The sequence below is a fragment of the Saccoglossus kowalevskii genome, chromosome 11, assembly GCF_978046115.1.
Source record: "Saccoglossus kowalevskii chromosome 11, keSacKowa6.1, whole genome shotgun sequence".
Classification (NCBI taxonomy): Eukaryota; Metazoa; Hemichordata; class Enteropneusta; family Harrimaniidae; genus Saccoglossus; species Saccoglossus kowalevskii.
In genome coordinates, this window is record NC_140651.1 from 36,214,960 (window position 1) to 36,231,990 (window position 17,031).

Sequence of the window (17,031 nt, forward strand, 5' to 3'; positions counted from 1 at the left end):
ACCCATACCTGACACAAAGTAAGTGAATAAAACAACCCATACCTGACACAAAGTAAGTGAATACAACCCATACTTGACACAAAGTAAGTGAATACAACAACCCATACCTGACACAAAGTGAATACAACCCATACCTAACACAAGGTGAATACAACCCATACCTGACACAAAGTAAGTGAATACAACAACCCATACCTAACACAAAGTGAATACAAAAAAACATACCTGACACAAAGTAAGTGAATACAGCAACCCATACCAGACACACAGTAGGTGAATACAATCCATACCTAACACAAAGTGAATACAACCCATACCTGACACAAAGTAAATGAATACAACCCATACCTGACACAAAGTGAATACAACCCATACCTGACACAAAGTAATTTAATACAACAACCCATACCTGACACAAAGTAAATACAACCCATACCTGTCTCGTAATTTCAATTTCAATTTCAGTTCGGTATGTGAATGTAATTCCAATATATCTATTACTTAATGGATCTGTATCATTGTGAATACGATGGAAAAATCAATTTATCTGGTTTTATCATTTCATAGATTGTAGACATTTGATGTTAAAACTATTAGACCCGGATCCAATGAAAAGGCCAACCCTGGAGTCTGTCATGAGCCATCCATGGCTAAATAAAAGCTGTATACAACTGGAACCTGTAGAGGTACCAAACTATCTAACACACAGGAACTTGAACCAACAAATACTAGCACATATGAGTAAAAGAATGCAATACCGAATGAGTGATGTTATTAAAGCCATAGTGACTAATAAATCTATCAATGCATCAGCTGTGTACTATCTGTTATTGCAACGTTTATATAAATATAATGCTATGAAACAAAAGAAGAAAAAGACAGACAAAGTCACCAAGTTACAAGGGAGTATGCCAACCATAAATTCTATTGTGTCAAATCAGGGAATTGGAAAAATAAAAAATCTTAGAAAGGGAGAATATGCGGTGAGTTAAAAAAGTGCCTTTGATAAGATGATATAGAGTTCCACAAGTTTTATATGGACTGGAGCGCAAGCCATCATGTTTCTCAGAAATGCTGTGGCTATATTGAAGACTGATTGTAACATTCATAAAACTCTGACTGTATGTACATTTATTTATACTATAATCAGGTCTTGTATGCTAAGAGCAAAACAATGAATTTGTACCAACTTTCAACAAACCAGTCAAGACATTGATCGGTTGGAGTACTCATGAAAAACAAGTGATCAAACTTTTAGAGGGAGTCAACATGGCAAATTTTAAAGAAATAGGACCACTGTGGCATCAGTCAAAAAAATACATTTTTTGTTTTGTTTATAAATCAAGTTTTTTTAAGATCAAGTTGTGGGTAGTTACACGTAATGTTGATAAAACCATGCTTTGCTTTGTTTATTGGGACACCATGTTTTCAAAATGTGCTTGTTAACACAACACTGTCAAATCCAAGTTGCAAAGCTATATACTTTTATCATGTCACATTAATAGCTGAATCAATGGCTGAAAGTTCCCAGCTTCACTTTCACATTAACATGACATAGGTGTGACAATGATACATATTGTATCGTTGCAGTGGGCCTGAAAGCAAGGCTTAGATGTAAATTAGTCAGCAATGGCCATGTCATGATAAAAACAAATTGTTTTTGTCTCAAGGAAACATCATTATTTCATGAGTGGTGTACACATGAATATAGTTTCCACATAATCTAATTCAAATGTGAAATGTCTGTCATATTGCAGGAGTGGGTCGCTGTTAAAATACCTAATGGTGAAACTGCACAATATGGTGAAATCATATCCACAAAGAAAATATCATATATTGATAGGACAAATCTAACACAGCACGTTGAAAACAAGCCATCGAAACAAGAAATAAGGGAGGAAAAGATACAGCAAGTTATTCATTCTACTTTTGATGAACAGCAAAACAATAGTGATGAAAAGGATGAAGAATGTAATGTCACTGCCATAGAAAAATGTTTTTCTCATGAACCATGGGAAAGGGATGGATATACTGCTAGACAGAACACACCAGAGGATTTTGACAATATTCCTGGAGCATTAAGCAGCACTAAAGAAAGTCTACATTTAAAACCAGCCCTAAAGAAAGAAAACAAAGTTATCACCACAGCAAACAAGAAACGAGTAACCATTTGTGATGAAAAGGCAGAATCAGTGAAGGCAGCATCCATAGCAACAGTTACATACCCATTGTCATTCAGACAGATGTATCAATTTAACAGGGAGAAAAATGGAGGACATTTGTTAGAAATTAAGAAATCTCTTGGCTTGCCACGAAAAGTAAATAAGACCAGAAACTCAAAGATATCAAAAACATCATCATTTGTAATTGCAAGATCCCACATCGTGATCAGTATAAGTAACAATAAACAATACAGTAGTGTAACTAGCACCAATATACCATCACTGACACGAGAGAAGACATCTTCACCAATATCTTTGTTCTTTGATCCAGTCACACATCGTGTCAAAGCAAAAGTAGCAGGTCGTCCAAAAACCAAGTATAAGAGTGATACTAAAGAGAAAGCTGAGACTAAGACTATCGTTATACCACCTATTGTGATGAAACCTCAAGCTAAGACAAGGATTCCATCACCGCAAATGAAGACAACACTACGTCTTCCGGAGTTGGACGTACCACTGGTAGATTCCAAAACAACGAATGCAATTGTTGCTGCTCTAAACAACATGAGTGTATAGTCCAAGCAGAATGGCAGTATATTTATTTATTCAATGAATGTTGTTCAATACAGTAATGATCAAAGGTTGGTTTGAAGTGGACAGTCTTCTCACAAGCACAGATTATGTTGCCATTGTATTTGCATATGGGAAACTTAAAAGTGACATGAATAAACTAATGGAACTGTGATCTCCCATTTAAATTTTTTTAAATGTAGTTCCTAACACATTGTTTCTAAAAGATAGGAACGTTTCTTAAGTCCCAATGTAATTACCCATATATTTGGGATAAAATGATATTGTATAACTATAAATAAGTGATTTTTTAATAAAATAAATTGATTTAATTAATCAATCTAAATATATCCATAATTGATATATCATTAGTAAATAAATTACTTTTATTGGATGATCTTGTCATTAGATTCAAGTTAAAACTGTAACACACATGATACCTGATAAATACAGTACTTGTCTCAAAACTGGCATTGACGCCAAACCCTGCGACCAATCACCACCAAATTTTCGAACTGTAAAGTTCTCTTTATAAACACACTACCGGTACATACTAAATTGCAAACTATTAGGATTAATGGTTTTGAAGGAGATTTAACATCATTTAAGTATTTTTGGGATAAAATTAGTCATCTGCTAGACTTGTTATTTGTGATAAAACACACATCAATGATGTCACTACAAAAATCACTGAAAAACCAAGAAGCATGTTAAAGAGAGCACTTCTGGGTTTTCTTAAATCCAGCATGGCCACCAAACCATATGACAAATCATAATTTTAAAAGTCAGTTCATAATATTCCGTCATCATGGAAAAAAATGATAGCATTCAGAAGTTCTCTTGCACAAAATCACAGAAGAATAGGAATAGGAAAAATAAAAAAATCATAATGATAATGTACAGGTTGCTGTGGACACCTAAATATCCTATGTGTGCACATAGTACACCAATTTTGTTAATACCAGTGTTCTTTATTTCATGATTTTTGCTCCAATTTCGCTACAATTTATTTTAATTTCATCCATTTTTTTAAAGGGATTGAATAATAATTCAAAAGACACTTATGAACCATTTTTACCAAGATTTGTAGTTATAACCCATATGAACCTGACTCTCCAGACTAGCTTTCAGCAGCGTGTACAATGAAAATTATTTTGATTGTTTTATGTGACACTATGGAGATACACACTTTATGCTACATGTGATAATTATATCATAATGGCTAACCACGGTTGATAGAGCCAGTGCTAAGCAATGCATTCCAAATAAAACATATACTGCATATTAATTTATAAATAATATTTTAATAGATCAAATAAAAAGTAAAATACATATTGAAATGAAAGTCAAATAAAGTAAAGAGTAGAATGTCCTGAATGGTGGTCACCTGAGTTCTTTCAATCCATATCGGTTTAAAATGTCTACTGTTGGTCTGTGTGCACTGAAAAAAACAGACATTATTATATGTTGGTGTTATCAATAAGTCTGGTTCCCTGTCCTAGTAAGTGTATGTATTATCAATATGTCTGGTTCCTTGTCCTAGTAAGTGAATGTATTATCAATAAGTCTGGTTCCCTGTTCTAAAAAGTGTATGTATTATCAATAAGTCTGGTTCCCTGTCCTAGTAAGTGAATGTATTATCAATAAGTCTGATTCTCTGTTCTAGTAAGTGTATGTATTATCAATAAGTCTGGTTCCCTGTCCTAGTAAGTGAATGTATTATCAATATGTCTGGTTCCCTGTTCTAGTAAGTGAATGTATTATCAATAAGTCTGGTTCCCTGTTCTAGTAAGTGAATGTATTATCAATAAGTCTGGTTCCCTGTTCTACTACGTGTATGTATTATCAATAAGTCTGGTTCCCTGTCCTAGTAAGTGTATGTATTATCAATATGTCTGGTTCCCTGTTCTAGTAAGTGAATGTATTATCAATAAGTCTGGTTCCCTGTTCTAGTAAGTGTATGTATTATCAATAAGTCTGGTTCCCTGTTCTAATAAGTGTATGTATTATCAATATGTCTGGTTCCCTGTCCTAGTAAGTGAATGTATTATCACTAAGTCTGGTTCCCTGTTCTAGTAAGTGAATGTATTATCAATATGTCTGGTTCCCTGTTCTAATAAGTGTATGTATTATCAATATGTCTGGTTCCTTGTCCTAGTAAGTGAATGTATTATCAATAAGTCTGGTTCCCTGTTCTAATAAGTGTATGTATTATCAATAAGTCTGGTTCCCTGTCCTAGTAAGTGTATGTATTATCAATAAGTCTGGTTCCCTGTCCTAGTAAGTGTATGTATTATCAATATGTCTGGTTCCCTGTTCTAGTAAGTGAATGTATTATCAATAAGTCTGGTTCCCTGTTCTAGTAAGTGAATGTATTATCAATAAGTCTGGTTCCCTGTTCTACTACGTGTATGTATTATCAATAAGTCTGGTTCCCTGTCCTAGTAAGTGTATGTATTATCAATATGTCTGGTTCCCTGTTCTAGTAAGTGAATGTATTATCAATAAGTCTGGTTCCCTGTTCTAGTAAGTGAATGTATTATCAATAAGTCTGGTTCCCTGTTCTACTACGTGTATGTATTATCAATAAGTCTGGTTCCCTGTCCTAGTAAGTGTATGTATTATCAATATGTCTGGTTCCCTGTCCTAGTAAGTGTATGTATTATCTGTAAGTCTGGTTCCCTGTTCTACTACGTGTATGTATTATCAATATGTCTGGTTCCCTGTCCTAGTAAGTGTATGTATTATCAATATGTCTGGTTCCCTGTCCTAGTAAGTGTATGTATTATCTGTAAGTCTGGTTCCCTGTTCTACTACGTGTATGTATTATCAATATGTCTGGTTCCCTGTCCTAGTAAGTGTATGTATTATCTGTAAGTCTGGTTCCCTGTCCTAGTAAGTGTATGTATTATCAATATGTCTGCTTCCCTGTCCTAGTAAGTGTATGTATTATCAATAAGTCTGGTTCCCTGTCCTAGTAAGTGTATGTATTATCTGTAAGTCTGGTTCCCTGTTCTACTACGTGTATGTATTATCAATATGTCTGGTTCCCTGTCCTAGTAAGTGTATGTATTATCAATATGTCTGGTTCCCTGTCCTAGTAAGTGTATGTATTATCAATAAGTCTGGTTCCCTGTCCTAGTAAGTGTATGTATTATCAATATGTCTGGTTCCCTGTCCTAGTAAGTGTATGTATTATCAATATGTCTGGTTCCCTGTCCTAGTAAGTGAATGTATTATCAATATGTCTGGTTCCCTGTTCTAGTAAGTGTATGTATTATCAATAAGTCTGGTTCCCTGTTCTAGTAAGTGTATGTATTATCAATATGTCTGGTTCCCTGTCCTAGTAAGTGTATGTATTATCAATATGTCTGGTTCCCTGTCCTAGTAAGTGAATGTATTATCAATATGTCTGGTTCCCTGTTCTAATAAGTGTATGTATTATCAATATGTCTGGTTCCCTGTCCTAGTAAGTGAAAGTATTATCACTAAGTCTGGTTCCCTGTCCTAGTAAGTGAATGTATTATCAATATGTCTGGTTCCCTGTTCTAATAAGTGTATGTATTATCAATATGTCTGGTTCCTTGTCCTAGTAAGTGAATGTATTATCAATAAGTCTGGTTCCCTGTTCTAGTAAGTGTATGTATTATCAATATGTCTGGTTCTCTGTCCTAGTAAGTGTATGTATTATCAATAAGTCTGGTTCCCTGTTCTAGTAAGTGTATGTATTATCAATATGTCTGGTTCCCTGTTCTAGTAAGTGTATGTATTATCACTAAGTCTGGTTCCCTGTTCTAGTAAGTGAATGTATTATCAATATGTCTGGTTCCCTGTTCTAATAAGTGTATGTATTATCAATATGTCTGGTTCCCTGTCCTAGTAAGTGAAAGTATTATCACTAAGTCTGGTTCCCTGTCCTAGTAAGTGAATGTATTATCAATATGTCTGGTTCCCTGTTCTAATAAGTGTATGTATTATCAATATGTCTGGTTCCTTGTCCTAGTAAGTGAATGTATTATCAATAAGTCTGGTTCCCTGTTCTAATAAGTGTATGTATTATCAATATGTCTGGTTCCCTGTCCTAGTAAGTGAATGTATTATCACTAAGTCTGGTTCCCTGTTCTAGTAAGTGAATGTATTATCAATATGTCTGGTTCCCTGTTCTAATAAGTGTATGTATTATCAATATGTCTGGTTCCTTGTCCTAGTAAGTGAATGTATTATCAATAAGTCTGGTTCCCTGTTCTAAAAAGTGTATGTATTATCAATAAGTCTGGTTCCCTGTCCTAGTAAGTGAATGTATTATCAATAAGTCTGGTTCTCTGTTCTAGTAAGTGTATGTATTATCAATAAGTCTGGTTCCCTGTCCTAGTAAGTGAATGTATTATCAATATGTCTGGTTCCCTGTTCTAGTAAGTGAATGTATTATCAATAAGTCTGGTTCCCTGTTCTAGTAAGTGAATGTATTATCAATAAGTCTGGTTCCCTGTTCTACTACGTGTATGTATTATCAATAAGTCTGGTTCCCTGTCCTAGTAAGTGTATGTATTATCAATATGTCTGGTTCCCTGTTCTAGTAAGTGAATGTATTATCAATAAGTCTGGTTCCCTGTTCTAATAAGTGTATGTATTATCAATATGTCTGGTTCCCTGTCCTAGTAAGTGAATGTATTATCACTAAGTCTGGTTCCCTGTTCTAGTAAGTGAATGTATTATCAATATGTCTGGTTCCCTGTTCTAATAAGTGTATGTATTATCAATATGTCTGGTTCCTTGTCCTAGTAAGTGAATGTATTATCAATAAGTCTGGTTCCCTGTCCTAGTAAGTGAATGTATTATCAATATGTCTGGTTCCCTGTTCTAGTAAGTGAATGTATTATCAATAAGTCTGGTTCCCTGTTCTAGTAAGTGAATGTATTATCAATAAGTCTGGTTCCCTGTTCTACTACGTGTATGTATTATCAATAAGTCTGGTTCCCTGTCCTAGTAAGTGTATGTATTATCAATATGTCTGGTTCCCTGTTCTAGTAAGTGAATGTATTATCAATAAGTCTGGTTCCCTGTTCTAGTAAGTGTATGTATTATCAATAAGTCTGGTTCCCTGTTCTAGTAAGTGTATGTATTATCAATATGTCTGGTTCCCTGTCCTAGTAAGTGAATGTATTATCACTAAGTCTGGTTCCCTGTTCTAGTAAGTGAATGTATTATCAATATGTCTGGTTCCCTGTTCTAATAAGTGTATGTATTATCAATATGTCTGGTTCCTTGTCCTAGTAAGTGAATGTATTATCAATAAGTCTGGTTCCCTGTTCTAATAAGTGTATGTATTATCAATAAGTCTGGTTCCCTGTCCTAGTAAGTGTATGTATTATCAATATGTCTGCTTCCCTGTCCTAGTAAGTGTATGTATTATCAATAAGTCTGGTTCCCTGTCCTAGTAAGTGTATGTATTATCTGTAAGTCTGGTTCCCTGTTCTACTACGTGTATGTATTATCAATATGTCTGGTTCCCTGTCCTAGTAAGTGTATGTATTATCAATATGTCTGGTTCCCTGTCCTAGTAAGTGTATGTATTATCAATAAGTCTGGTTTCCTGTCCTAGTAAGTGTATGTATTATCAATATGTCTGGTTCCCTGTCCTAGTAAGTGTATGTATTATCAATATGTCTGGTTCCCTGTCCTAGTAAGTGAATGTATTATCAATATGTCTGGTTCCCTGTTCTAGTAAGTGTATGTATTATCAATAAGTCTGGTTCCCTGTTCTAGTAAGTGTATGTATTATCAATATGTCTGGTTCCCTGTCCTAGTAAGTGTATGTATTATCAATATGTCTGGTTCCCTGTCCTAGTAAGTGAATGTATTATCAATATGTCTGGTTCCCTGTCCTAGTAAGTGAAAGTATTATCACTAAGTCTGGTTCCCTGTCCTAGTAAGTGAATGTATTATCAATATGTCTGGTTCCCTGTTCTAATAAGTGAATGTATTATCAATAAGTCTGGTTCCCTGTTCTAGTAAGTGTATGTATTATCAATATGTCTGGTTCTCTGTCCTAGTAAGTGTATGTATTATCAATAAGTCTGGTTCCCTGTTCTAGTAAGTGTATGTATTATCAATATGTCTGGTTCCCTGTTCTAGTAAGTGTATGTATTATCACTAAGTCTGGTTCCCTGTTCTAGTAAGTGAATGTATTATCAATATGTCTGGTTCCCTGTTCTAATAAGTGTATGTATTATCAATATGTCTGGTTCCCTGTCCTAGTAAGTGAAAGTATTATCACTAAGTCTGGTTCCCTGTCCTAGTAAGTGAATGTATTATCAATATGTCTGGTTCCCTGTTCTAATAAGTGTATGTATTATCAATATGTCTGGTTCCTTGTCCTAGTAAGTGAATGTATTATCAATAAGTCTGGTTCCCTGTTCTAATAAGTGTATGTATTATCAATATGTCTGGTTCCCTGTCCTAGTAAGTGAATGTATTATCACTAAGTCTGGTTCCCTGTTCTAGTAAGTGAATGTATTATCAATATGTCTGGTTCCCTGTTCTAATAAGTGTATGTATTATCAATATGTCTGGTTCCTTGTCCTAGTAAGTGAATGTATTATCAATAAGTCTGGTTCCCTGTTCTAAAAAGTGTATGTATTATCAATAAGTCTGGTTCCCTGTCCTAGTAAGTGAATGTATTATCAATAAGTCTGGTTCTCTGTTCTAGTAAGTGTATGTATTATCAATAAGTCTGGTTCCCTGTCCTAGTAAGTGAATGTATTATCAATATGTCTGGTTCCCTGTTCTAGTAAGTGAATGTATTATCAATAAGTCTGGTTCCCTGTTCTAGTAAGTGAATGTATTATCAATAAGTCTGGTTCCCTGTTCTACTACGTGTATGTATTATCAATAAGTCTGGTTCCCTGTCCTAGTAAGTGTATGTATTATCAATATGTCTGGTTCCCTGTTCTAGTAAGTGAATGTATTATCAATAAGTCTGGTTCCCTGTTCTAGTAAGTGTATGTATTATCAATAAGTCTGGTTCCCTGTTCTAATAAGTGTATGTATTATCAATATGTCTGGTTCCCTGTCCTAGTAAGTGAATGTATTATCACTAAGTCTGGTTCCCTGTTCTAGTAAGTGAATGTATTATCAATATGTCTGGTTCCCTGTTCTAATAAGTGTATGTATTATCAATATGTCTGGTTCCTTGTCCTAGTAAGTGAATGTATTATCAATAAGTCTGGTTCCCTGTTCTAATAAGTGTATGTATTATCAATAAGTCTGGTTCCCTGTCCTAGTAAGTGTATGTATTATCAATAAGTCTGGTTCCCTGTCCTAGTAAGTGTATGTATTATCAATATGTCTGGTTCCCTGTTCTAGTAAGTGAATGTATTATCAATAAGTCTGGTTCCCTGTTCTAGTAAGTGAATGTATTATCAATATGTCTGGTTCCCTGTTCTAATAAGTGTATGTATTATCAATATGTCTGGTTCCCTGTCCTAGTAAGTGAAAGTATTATCACTAAGTCTGGTTCCCTGTCCTAGTAAGTGAATGTATTATCAATATGTCTGGTTCCCTGTTCTAATAAGTGTATGTATTATCAATATGTCTGGTTCCTTGTCCTAGTAAGTGAATGTATTATCAATAAGTCTGGTTCCCTGTTCTAGTAAGTGTATGTATTATCAATATGTCTGGTTCTCTGTCCTAGTAAGTGTATGTATTATCAATAAGTCTGGTTCCCTGTTCTAGTAAGTGTATGTATTATCAATATGTCTGGTTCCCTGTTCTAGTAAGTGTATGTATTATCACTAAGTCTGGTTCCCTGTTCTAGTAAGTGAATGTATTATCAATATGTCTGGTTCCCTGTTCTAATAAGTGTATGTATTATCAATATGTCTGGTTCCCTGTCCTAGTAAGTGAAAGTATTATCACTAAGTCTGGTTCCCTGTCCTAGTAAGTGAATGTATTATCAATATGTCTGGTTCCCTGTTCTAATAAGTGTATGTATTATCAATATGTCTGGTTCCTTGTTCTAGTAAGTGTATGTATTATCAATAAGTCTGGTTCCCTGTTCTAGTAAGTGAATGTATTATCAATATGTCTGGTTCCCTGTTCTAATAAGTGTATGTATTATCAATATGTCTGGTTCCTTGTCCTAGTAAGTGAATGTATTATCAATAAGTCTGGTTCCCTGTTCTAAAAAGTGTATGTATTATCAATAAGTCTGGTTCCCTGTCCTAGTAAGTGAATGTATTATCAATAAGTCTGGTTCTCTGTTCTAGTAAGTGTATGTATTATCAATAAGTCTGGTTCCCTGTCCTAGTAAGTGAATGTATTATCAATATGTCTGGTTCCCTGTTCTAGTAAGTGAATGTATTATCAATAAGTCTGGTTCCCTGTTCTAGTAAGTGAATGTATTATCAATAAGTCTGGTTCCCTGTTCTACTACGTGTATGTATTATCAATAAGTCTGGTTCCCTGTCCTAGTAAGTGTATGTATTATCAATATGTCTGGTTCCCTGTTCTAGTAAGTGAATGTATTATCAATAAGTCTGGTTCCCTGTTCTAGTAAGTGTATGTATTATCAATAAGTCTGGTTCCCTGTTCTAATAAGTGTATGTATTATCAATATGTCTGGTTCCCTGTCCTAGTAAGTGAATGTATTATCACTAAGTCTGGTTCCCTGTTCTAGTAAGTGAATGTATTATCAATATGTCTGGTTCCCTGTTCTAATAAGTGTATGTATTATCAATATGTCTGGTTCCTTGTCCTAGTAAGTGAATGTATTATCAATAAGTCTGGTTCCCTGTTCTAATAAGTGTATGTATTATCAATAAGTCTGGTTCCCTGTCCTAGTAAGTGTATGTATTATCAATAAGTCTGGTTCCCTGTCCTAGTAAGTGTATGTATTATCAATATGTCTGGTTCCCAGTTCTAGTAAGTGAATGTATTATCAATAAGTCTGGTTCCCTGTTCTAGTAAGTGAATGTATTATCAATAAGTCTGGTTCCCTGTTCTACTACGTGTATGTATTATCAATAAGTCTGGTTCCCTGTTCTAGTAAGTGTATGTATTATCAATATGTCTGGTTCCCTGTTCTAGTAAGTGAATGTATTATCAATAAGTCTGGTTCCCTGTTCTAGTAAGTGAATGTATTATCAATAAGTCTGGTTTCCTGTTCTACTACGTGTATGTATTATCAATAAGTCTGGTTCCCTGTCCTAGTAAGTGTATGTATTATCAATATGTCTGGTTCCCTGTCCTAGTAAGTGTATGTATTATCTGTAAGTCTGGTTCCCTGTTCTACTACGTGTATGTATTATCAATATGTCTGGTTCCCTGTCCTAGTAAGTGTATGTATTATCAATATGTCTGGTTCCCTGTCCTAGTAAGTGTATGTATTATCTGTAAGTCTGGTTCCCTGTTCTACTACGTGTATGTATTATCAATATGTCTGGTTCCCTGTCCTAGTAAGTGTATGTATTATCTGTAAGTCTGGTTACCTGTCCTAGTAAGTGTATGTATTATCAATATGTCTGCTTCCCTGTCCTAGTAAGTGTATGTATTATCAATAAGTCTGGTTCCCTGTCCTAGTAAGTGTATGTATTATCTGTAAGTCTGGTTCCCTGTTCTACTACGTGTATGTATTATCAATATGTCTGGTTCCCTGTCCTAGTAAGTGTATGTATTATCAATATGTCTGGTTCCCTGTCCTAGTAAGTGTATGTATTATCAATAAGTCTGGTTCCCTGTCCTAGTAAGTGTATGTATTATCAATATGTCTGGTTCCCTGTCCTAGTAAGTGTATGTATTATCAATATGTCTGGTTCCCTGTCCTAGTAAGTGAATGTATTATCAATATGTCTGGTTCCCTGTTCTAGTAAGTGTATGTATTATCAATAAGTCTGGTTCCCTGTTCTAGTAAGTGTATGTATTATCAATATGTCTGGTTCCCTGTCCTAGTAAGTGTATGTATTATCAATATGTCTGGTTCCCTGTCCTAGTAAGTGAATGTATTATCAATATGTCTGGTTCCCTGTTCTAATAAGTGTATGTATTATCAATATGTCTGGTTCCCTGTCCTAGTAAGTGAAAGTATTATCACTAAGTCTGGTTCCCTGTCCTAGTAAGTGAATGTATTATCAATATGTCTGGTTCCCTGTTCTAATAAGTGTATGTATTATCAATATGTCTGGTTCCTTGTCCTAGTAAGTGAATGTATTATCAATAAGTCTGGTTCCCTGTTCTAGTAAGTGTATGTATTATCAATATGTCTGGTTCTCTGTCCTAGTAAGTGTATGTATTATCAATAAGACTGGTTCCCTGTTCTAGTAAGTGTATGTATTATCAATATGTCTGGTTCCCTGTTCTAGTAAGTGTATGTATTATCACTAAGTCTGGTTCCCTGTTCTAGTAAGTGAATGTATTATCAATATGTCTGGTTCCCTGTTCTAATAAGTGTATGTATTATCAATATGTCTGGTTCCCTGTCCTAGTAAGTGAAAGTATTATCACTAAGTCTGGTTCCCTGTCCTAGTAAGTGAATGTATTATCAATATGTCTGGTTCCCTGTTCTAATAAGTGTATGTATTATCAATATGTCTGGTTCCTTGTCCTAGTAAGTGAATGTATTATCAATAAGTCTGGTTCCCTGTTCTAAAAAGTGTATGTATTATCAATAAGTCTGGTTCCCTGTCCTAGTAAGTGAATGTATTATCAATAAGTCTGGTTCTCTGTTCTAGTAAGTGTATGTATTATCAATAAGTCTGGTTCCCTGTCCTAGTAAGTGAATGTATTATCAATATGTCTGGTTCCCTGTTCTAGTAAGTGAATGTATTATCAATAAGTCTGGTTCCCTGTTCTAGTAAGTGAATGTATTATCAATAAGTCTGGTTCCCTGTTCTACTACGTGTATGTATTATCAATAAGTCTGGTTCCCTGTCCTAGTAAGTGTATGTATTATCAATATGTCTGGTTCCCTGTTCTAGTAAGTGAATGTATTATCAATAAGTCTGGTTCCCTGTTCTAGTAAGTGTATGTATTATCAATAAGTCTGGTTCCCTGTTCTAATAAGTGTATGTATTATCAATATGTCTGGTTCCCTGTCCTAGTAAGTGAATGTATTATCACTAAGTCTGGTTCCCTGTTCTAGTAAGTGAATGTATTATCAATATGTCTGGTTCCCTGTTCTAATAAGTGTATGTATTATCAATATGTCTGGTTCCTTGTCCTAGTAAGTGAATGTATTATCAATAAGTCTGGTTCCCTGTCCTAGTAAGTGAATGTATTATCAATATGTCTGGTTCCCTGTTCTAGTAAGTGAATGTATTATCAATAAGTCTGGTTCCCTGTTCTAGTAAGTGAATGTATTATCAATAAGTCTGGTTCCCTGTTCTACTACGTGTATGTATTATCAATAAGTCTGGTTCCCTGTCCTAGTAAGTGTATGTATTATCAATATGTCTGGTTCCCTGTTCTAGTAAGTGAATGTATTATCAATAAGTCTGGTTCCCTGTTCTAGTAAGTGTATGTATTATCAATAAGTCTGGTTCCCTGTTCTAGTAAGTGTATGTATTATCAATATGTCTGGTTCCCTGTCCTAGTAAGTGAATGTATTATCACTAAGTCTGGTTCCCTGTTCTAGTAAGTGAATGTATTATCAATATGTCTGGTTCCCTGTTCTAATAAGTGTATGTATTATCAATATGTCTGGTTCCTTGTCCTAGTAAGTGAATGTATTATCAATAAGTCTGGTTCCCTGTTCTAATAAGTGTATGTATTATCAATAAGTCTGGTTCCCTGTCCTAGTAAGTGTATGTATTATCAATAAGTCTGGTTCCCTGTCCTAGTAAGTGTATGTATTATCAATATGTCTGGTTCCCTGTTCTAGTAAGTGAATGTATTATCAATAAGTCTGGTTCCCTGTTCTAGTAAGTGAATGTATTATCAATAAGTCTGGTTCCCTGTTCTACTACGTGTATGTATTATCAATAAGTCTGGTTCCCTGTCCTAGTAAGTGTATGTATTATCAATATGTCTGCTTCCCTGTCCTAGTAAGTGTATGTATTATCTGTAAGTCTGGTTCCCTGTCCTAGTAAGTGTATGTATTATCAATATGTCTGCTTCCCTGTCCTAGTAAGTGTATGTATTATCAATATGTCTGGTTCTCTGTCCTAGTAAGTGAATGTATTATCAATATGTCTGGTTCCCTGTCCTAGTAAGTGTATGTATTATCAATAAGTCTGGTTCCCTGTTCTACTACGTGTATGTATTATCAATAAGTCTGGTTCCCTGTCCTAGTAAGTGTATGTATTATCAATATGTCTGGTTCCCTGTTCTAGTAAGTGAATGTATTATCAATAAGTCTGGTTCCCTGTTCTAGTAAGTGTATGTATTATCAATAAGTCTGGTTCCCTGTTCTAGTAAGTGTATGTATTATCAATATGTCTGGTTCCCTGTCCTAGTAAGTGAATGTATTATCACTAAGTCTGGTTCCCTGTTCTAGTAAGTGAATGTATTATCAATATGTCTGGTTCCCTGTTCTAATAAGTGTATGTATTATCAATATGTCTGGTTCCTTGTCCTAGTAAGTGAATGTATTATCAATAAGTCTGGTTCCCTGTTCTAATAAGTGTATGTATTATCAATAAGTCTGGTTCCCTGTCCTAGTAAGTGTATGTATTATCAATAAGTCTGGTTCCCTGTCCTAGTAAGTGTATGTATTATCAATATGTCTGGTTCCCTGTTCTAGTAAGTGAATGTATTATCAATAAGTCTGGTTCCCTGTTCTAGTAAGTGAATGTATTATCAATAAGTCTGGTTCCCTGTTCTACTACGTGTATGTATTATCAATAAGTCTGGTTCCCTGTCCTAGTAAGTGTATGTATTATCAATATGTCTGCTTCCCTGTCCTAGTAAGTGTATGTATTATCTGTAAGTCTGGTTCCCTGTCCTAGTAAGTGTATGTATTATCAATATGTCTGCTTCCCTGTCCTAGTAAGTGTATGTATTATCAATAAGTCTGGTTCCCTGTCCTAGTAAGTGTATGTATTATCTGTAAGTCTGGTTCCCTGTTCTACTACGTGTATGTATTATCAATATGTCTGGTTCCCTGTCCTAGTAAGTGTATGTATTATCAATATGTCTGGTTCCCTGTCCTAGTAAGTGTATGTATTATCAATAAGTCTGGTTCCCTGTCCTAGTAAGTGTATGTATTATCAATATGTCTGGTTCCCTGTCCTAGTAAGTGTATGTATTATCAATATGTCTGGTTCCCTGTCCTAGTAAGTGAATGTATTATCAATATGTCTGGTTCCCTGTTCTAGTAAGTGTATGTATTATCAATAAGTCTGGTTCCCTGTTCTAGTAAGTGTATGTATTATCAATATGTCTGGTTCCCTGTCCTAGTAAGTGTATGTATTATCAATATGTCTGGTTCCCTGTCCTAGTAAGTGAATGTATTATCAATATGTCTGGTTCCCTGTTCTAGTAAGTGTATGTATTATCAATATGTCTGGTTCCCTGTCCTAGTAAGTGAATGTATTATCAATATGTCTGGTTCCCTGTTCTAGTAAGTGTATGTATTATCAATAAGTCTGGTTCCCTGTTCTAGTAAGTGAATGTATTATCAATATGTCTGGTTCCCTGTTCTAATAAGTGTATGTATTATCAATATGTCTGGTTCCTTGTCCTAGTAAGTGAATGTATTATCAATAAGTCTGGTTCCCTGTTCTAATAAATGTATGTATTATCAATAAGTCTGGTTCCCTGTCCTAGTAAGTGAATGTATTATCAATAAGTCTGGTTCTCTGTTCTAGTAAGTGTATGTATTATCAATAAGTCTGGGTCCCTGTCCTAGTAAGTGAATGTATTATCAATAAGTCTGGTTCCCTGTTCTAGTAAGTGAATGTATTATCAATAAGTCTGGTTCCCTGTTCTACTACGTGTATGTATTATCAATAAGTCTGGTTCCCTGTCCTAGTAAGTGTATGTATTATCAATATGTCTGGTTCCCTGTTCTAGTAAGTGAATGTATTATCAATAAGTCTGGTTCCCTGTTCTAGTAAGTGAATGTATTATCAATAAGTCTGGTTCCCTGTTCTACTACGTGTATGTATTATCAATAAGTCTGGTTCCCTGTCCTAGTAAGTGTATGTATTATCAATATGTCTGGTTCCCTGTCCTAGTAAGTGTATGTATTATCTGTAAGTCTGGTTCCCTGTTCTACTACGTGTATGTATTATCAATATGTCTGGTTCCCTGTCCTAGTAAGTGTATGTATTATCAATATGTCTGGTTCCCTGTCCTAGTAAGT

The 17,031-nt window shown here is 34.8% G+C and overlaps 2 protein-coding genes across 3 annotated transcripts in view; one reads left to right on the plus strand and one right to left on the minus strand.

Annotated features, from left to right (window-relative positions):
* Window positions 1–2,738, plus strand: part of LOC102801767 (uncharacterized) — a 64,172-nt gene extending 61,434 nt beyond the window's left edge. The window contains exons 6-7 of the mRNA XM_085505359.1: window positions 568–983; window positions 1,758–2,738. Coding sequence (XP_085361485.1) covers window positions 568–983; window positions 1,758–2,738 — 1,397 coding nt within the window. The remainder of the gene's footprint in view (window positions 1–567; window positions 984–1,757) is intronic.
* A 1,278-nt stretch (window positions 2,739–4,016) lies between these two features.
* The window catches only part of LOC102808777 (threonylcarbamoyl-AMP synthase-like), a 65,682-nt gene continuing 52,667 nt past the window's right edge, over window positions 4,017–17,031 (minus strand). For both annotated transcript variants that reach the window (XM_085505539.1, XM_085505540.1), the window contains exon 5: window positions 4,017–4,173. In XM_085505539.1, coding sequence (XP_085361665.1) covers window positions 4,116–4,173 — 58 coding nt within the window. In that variant the 3' untranslated portion in view covers window positions 4,017–4,115. The remainder of the gene's footprint in view (window positions 4,174–17,031) is intronic.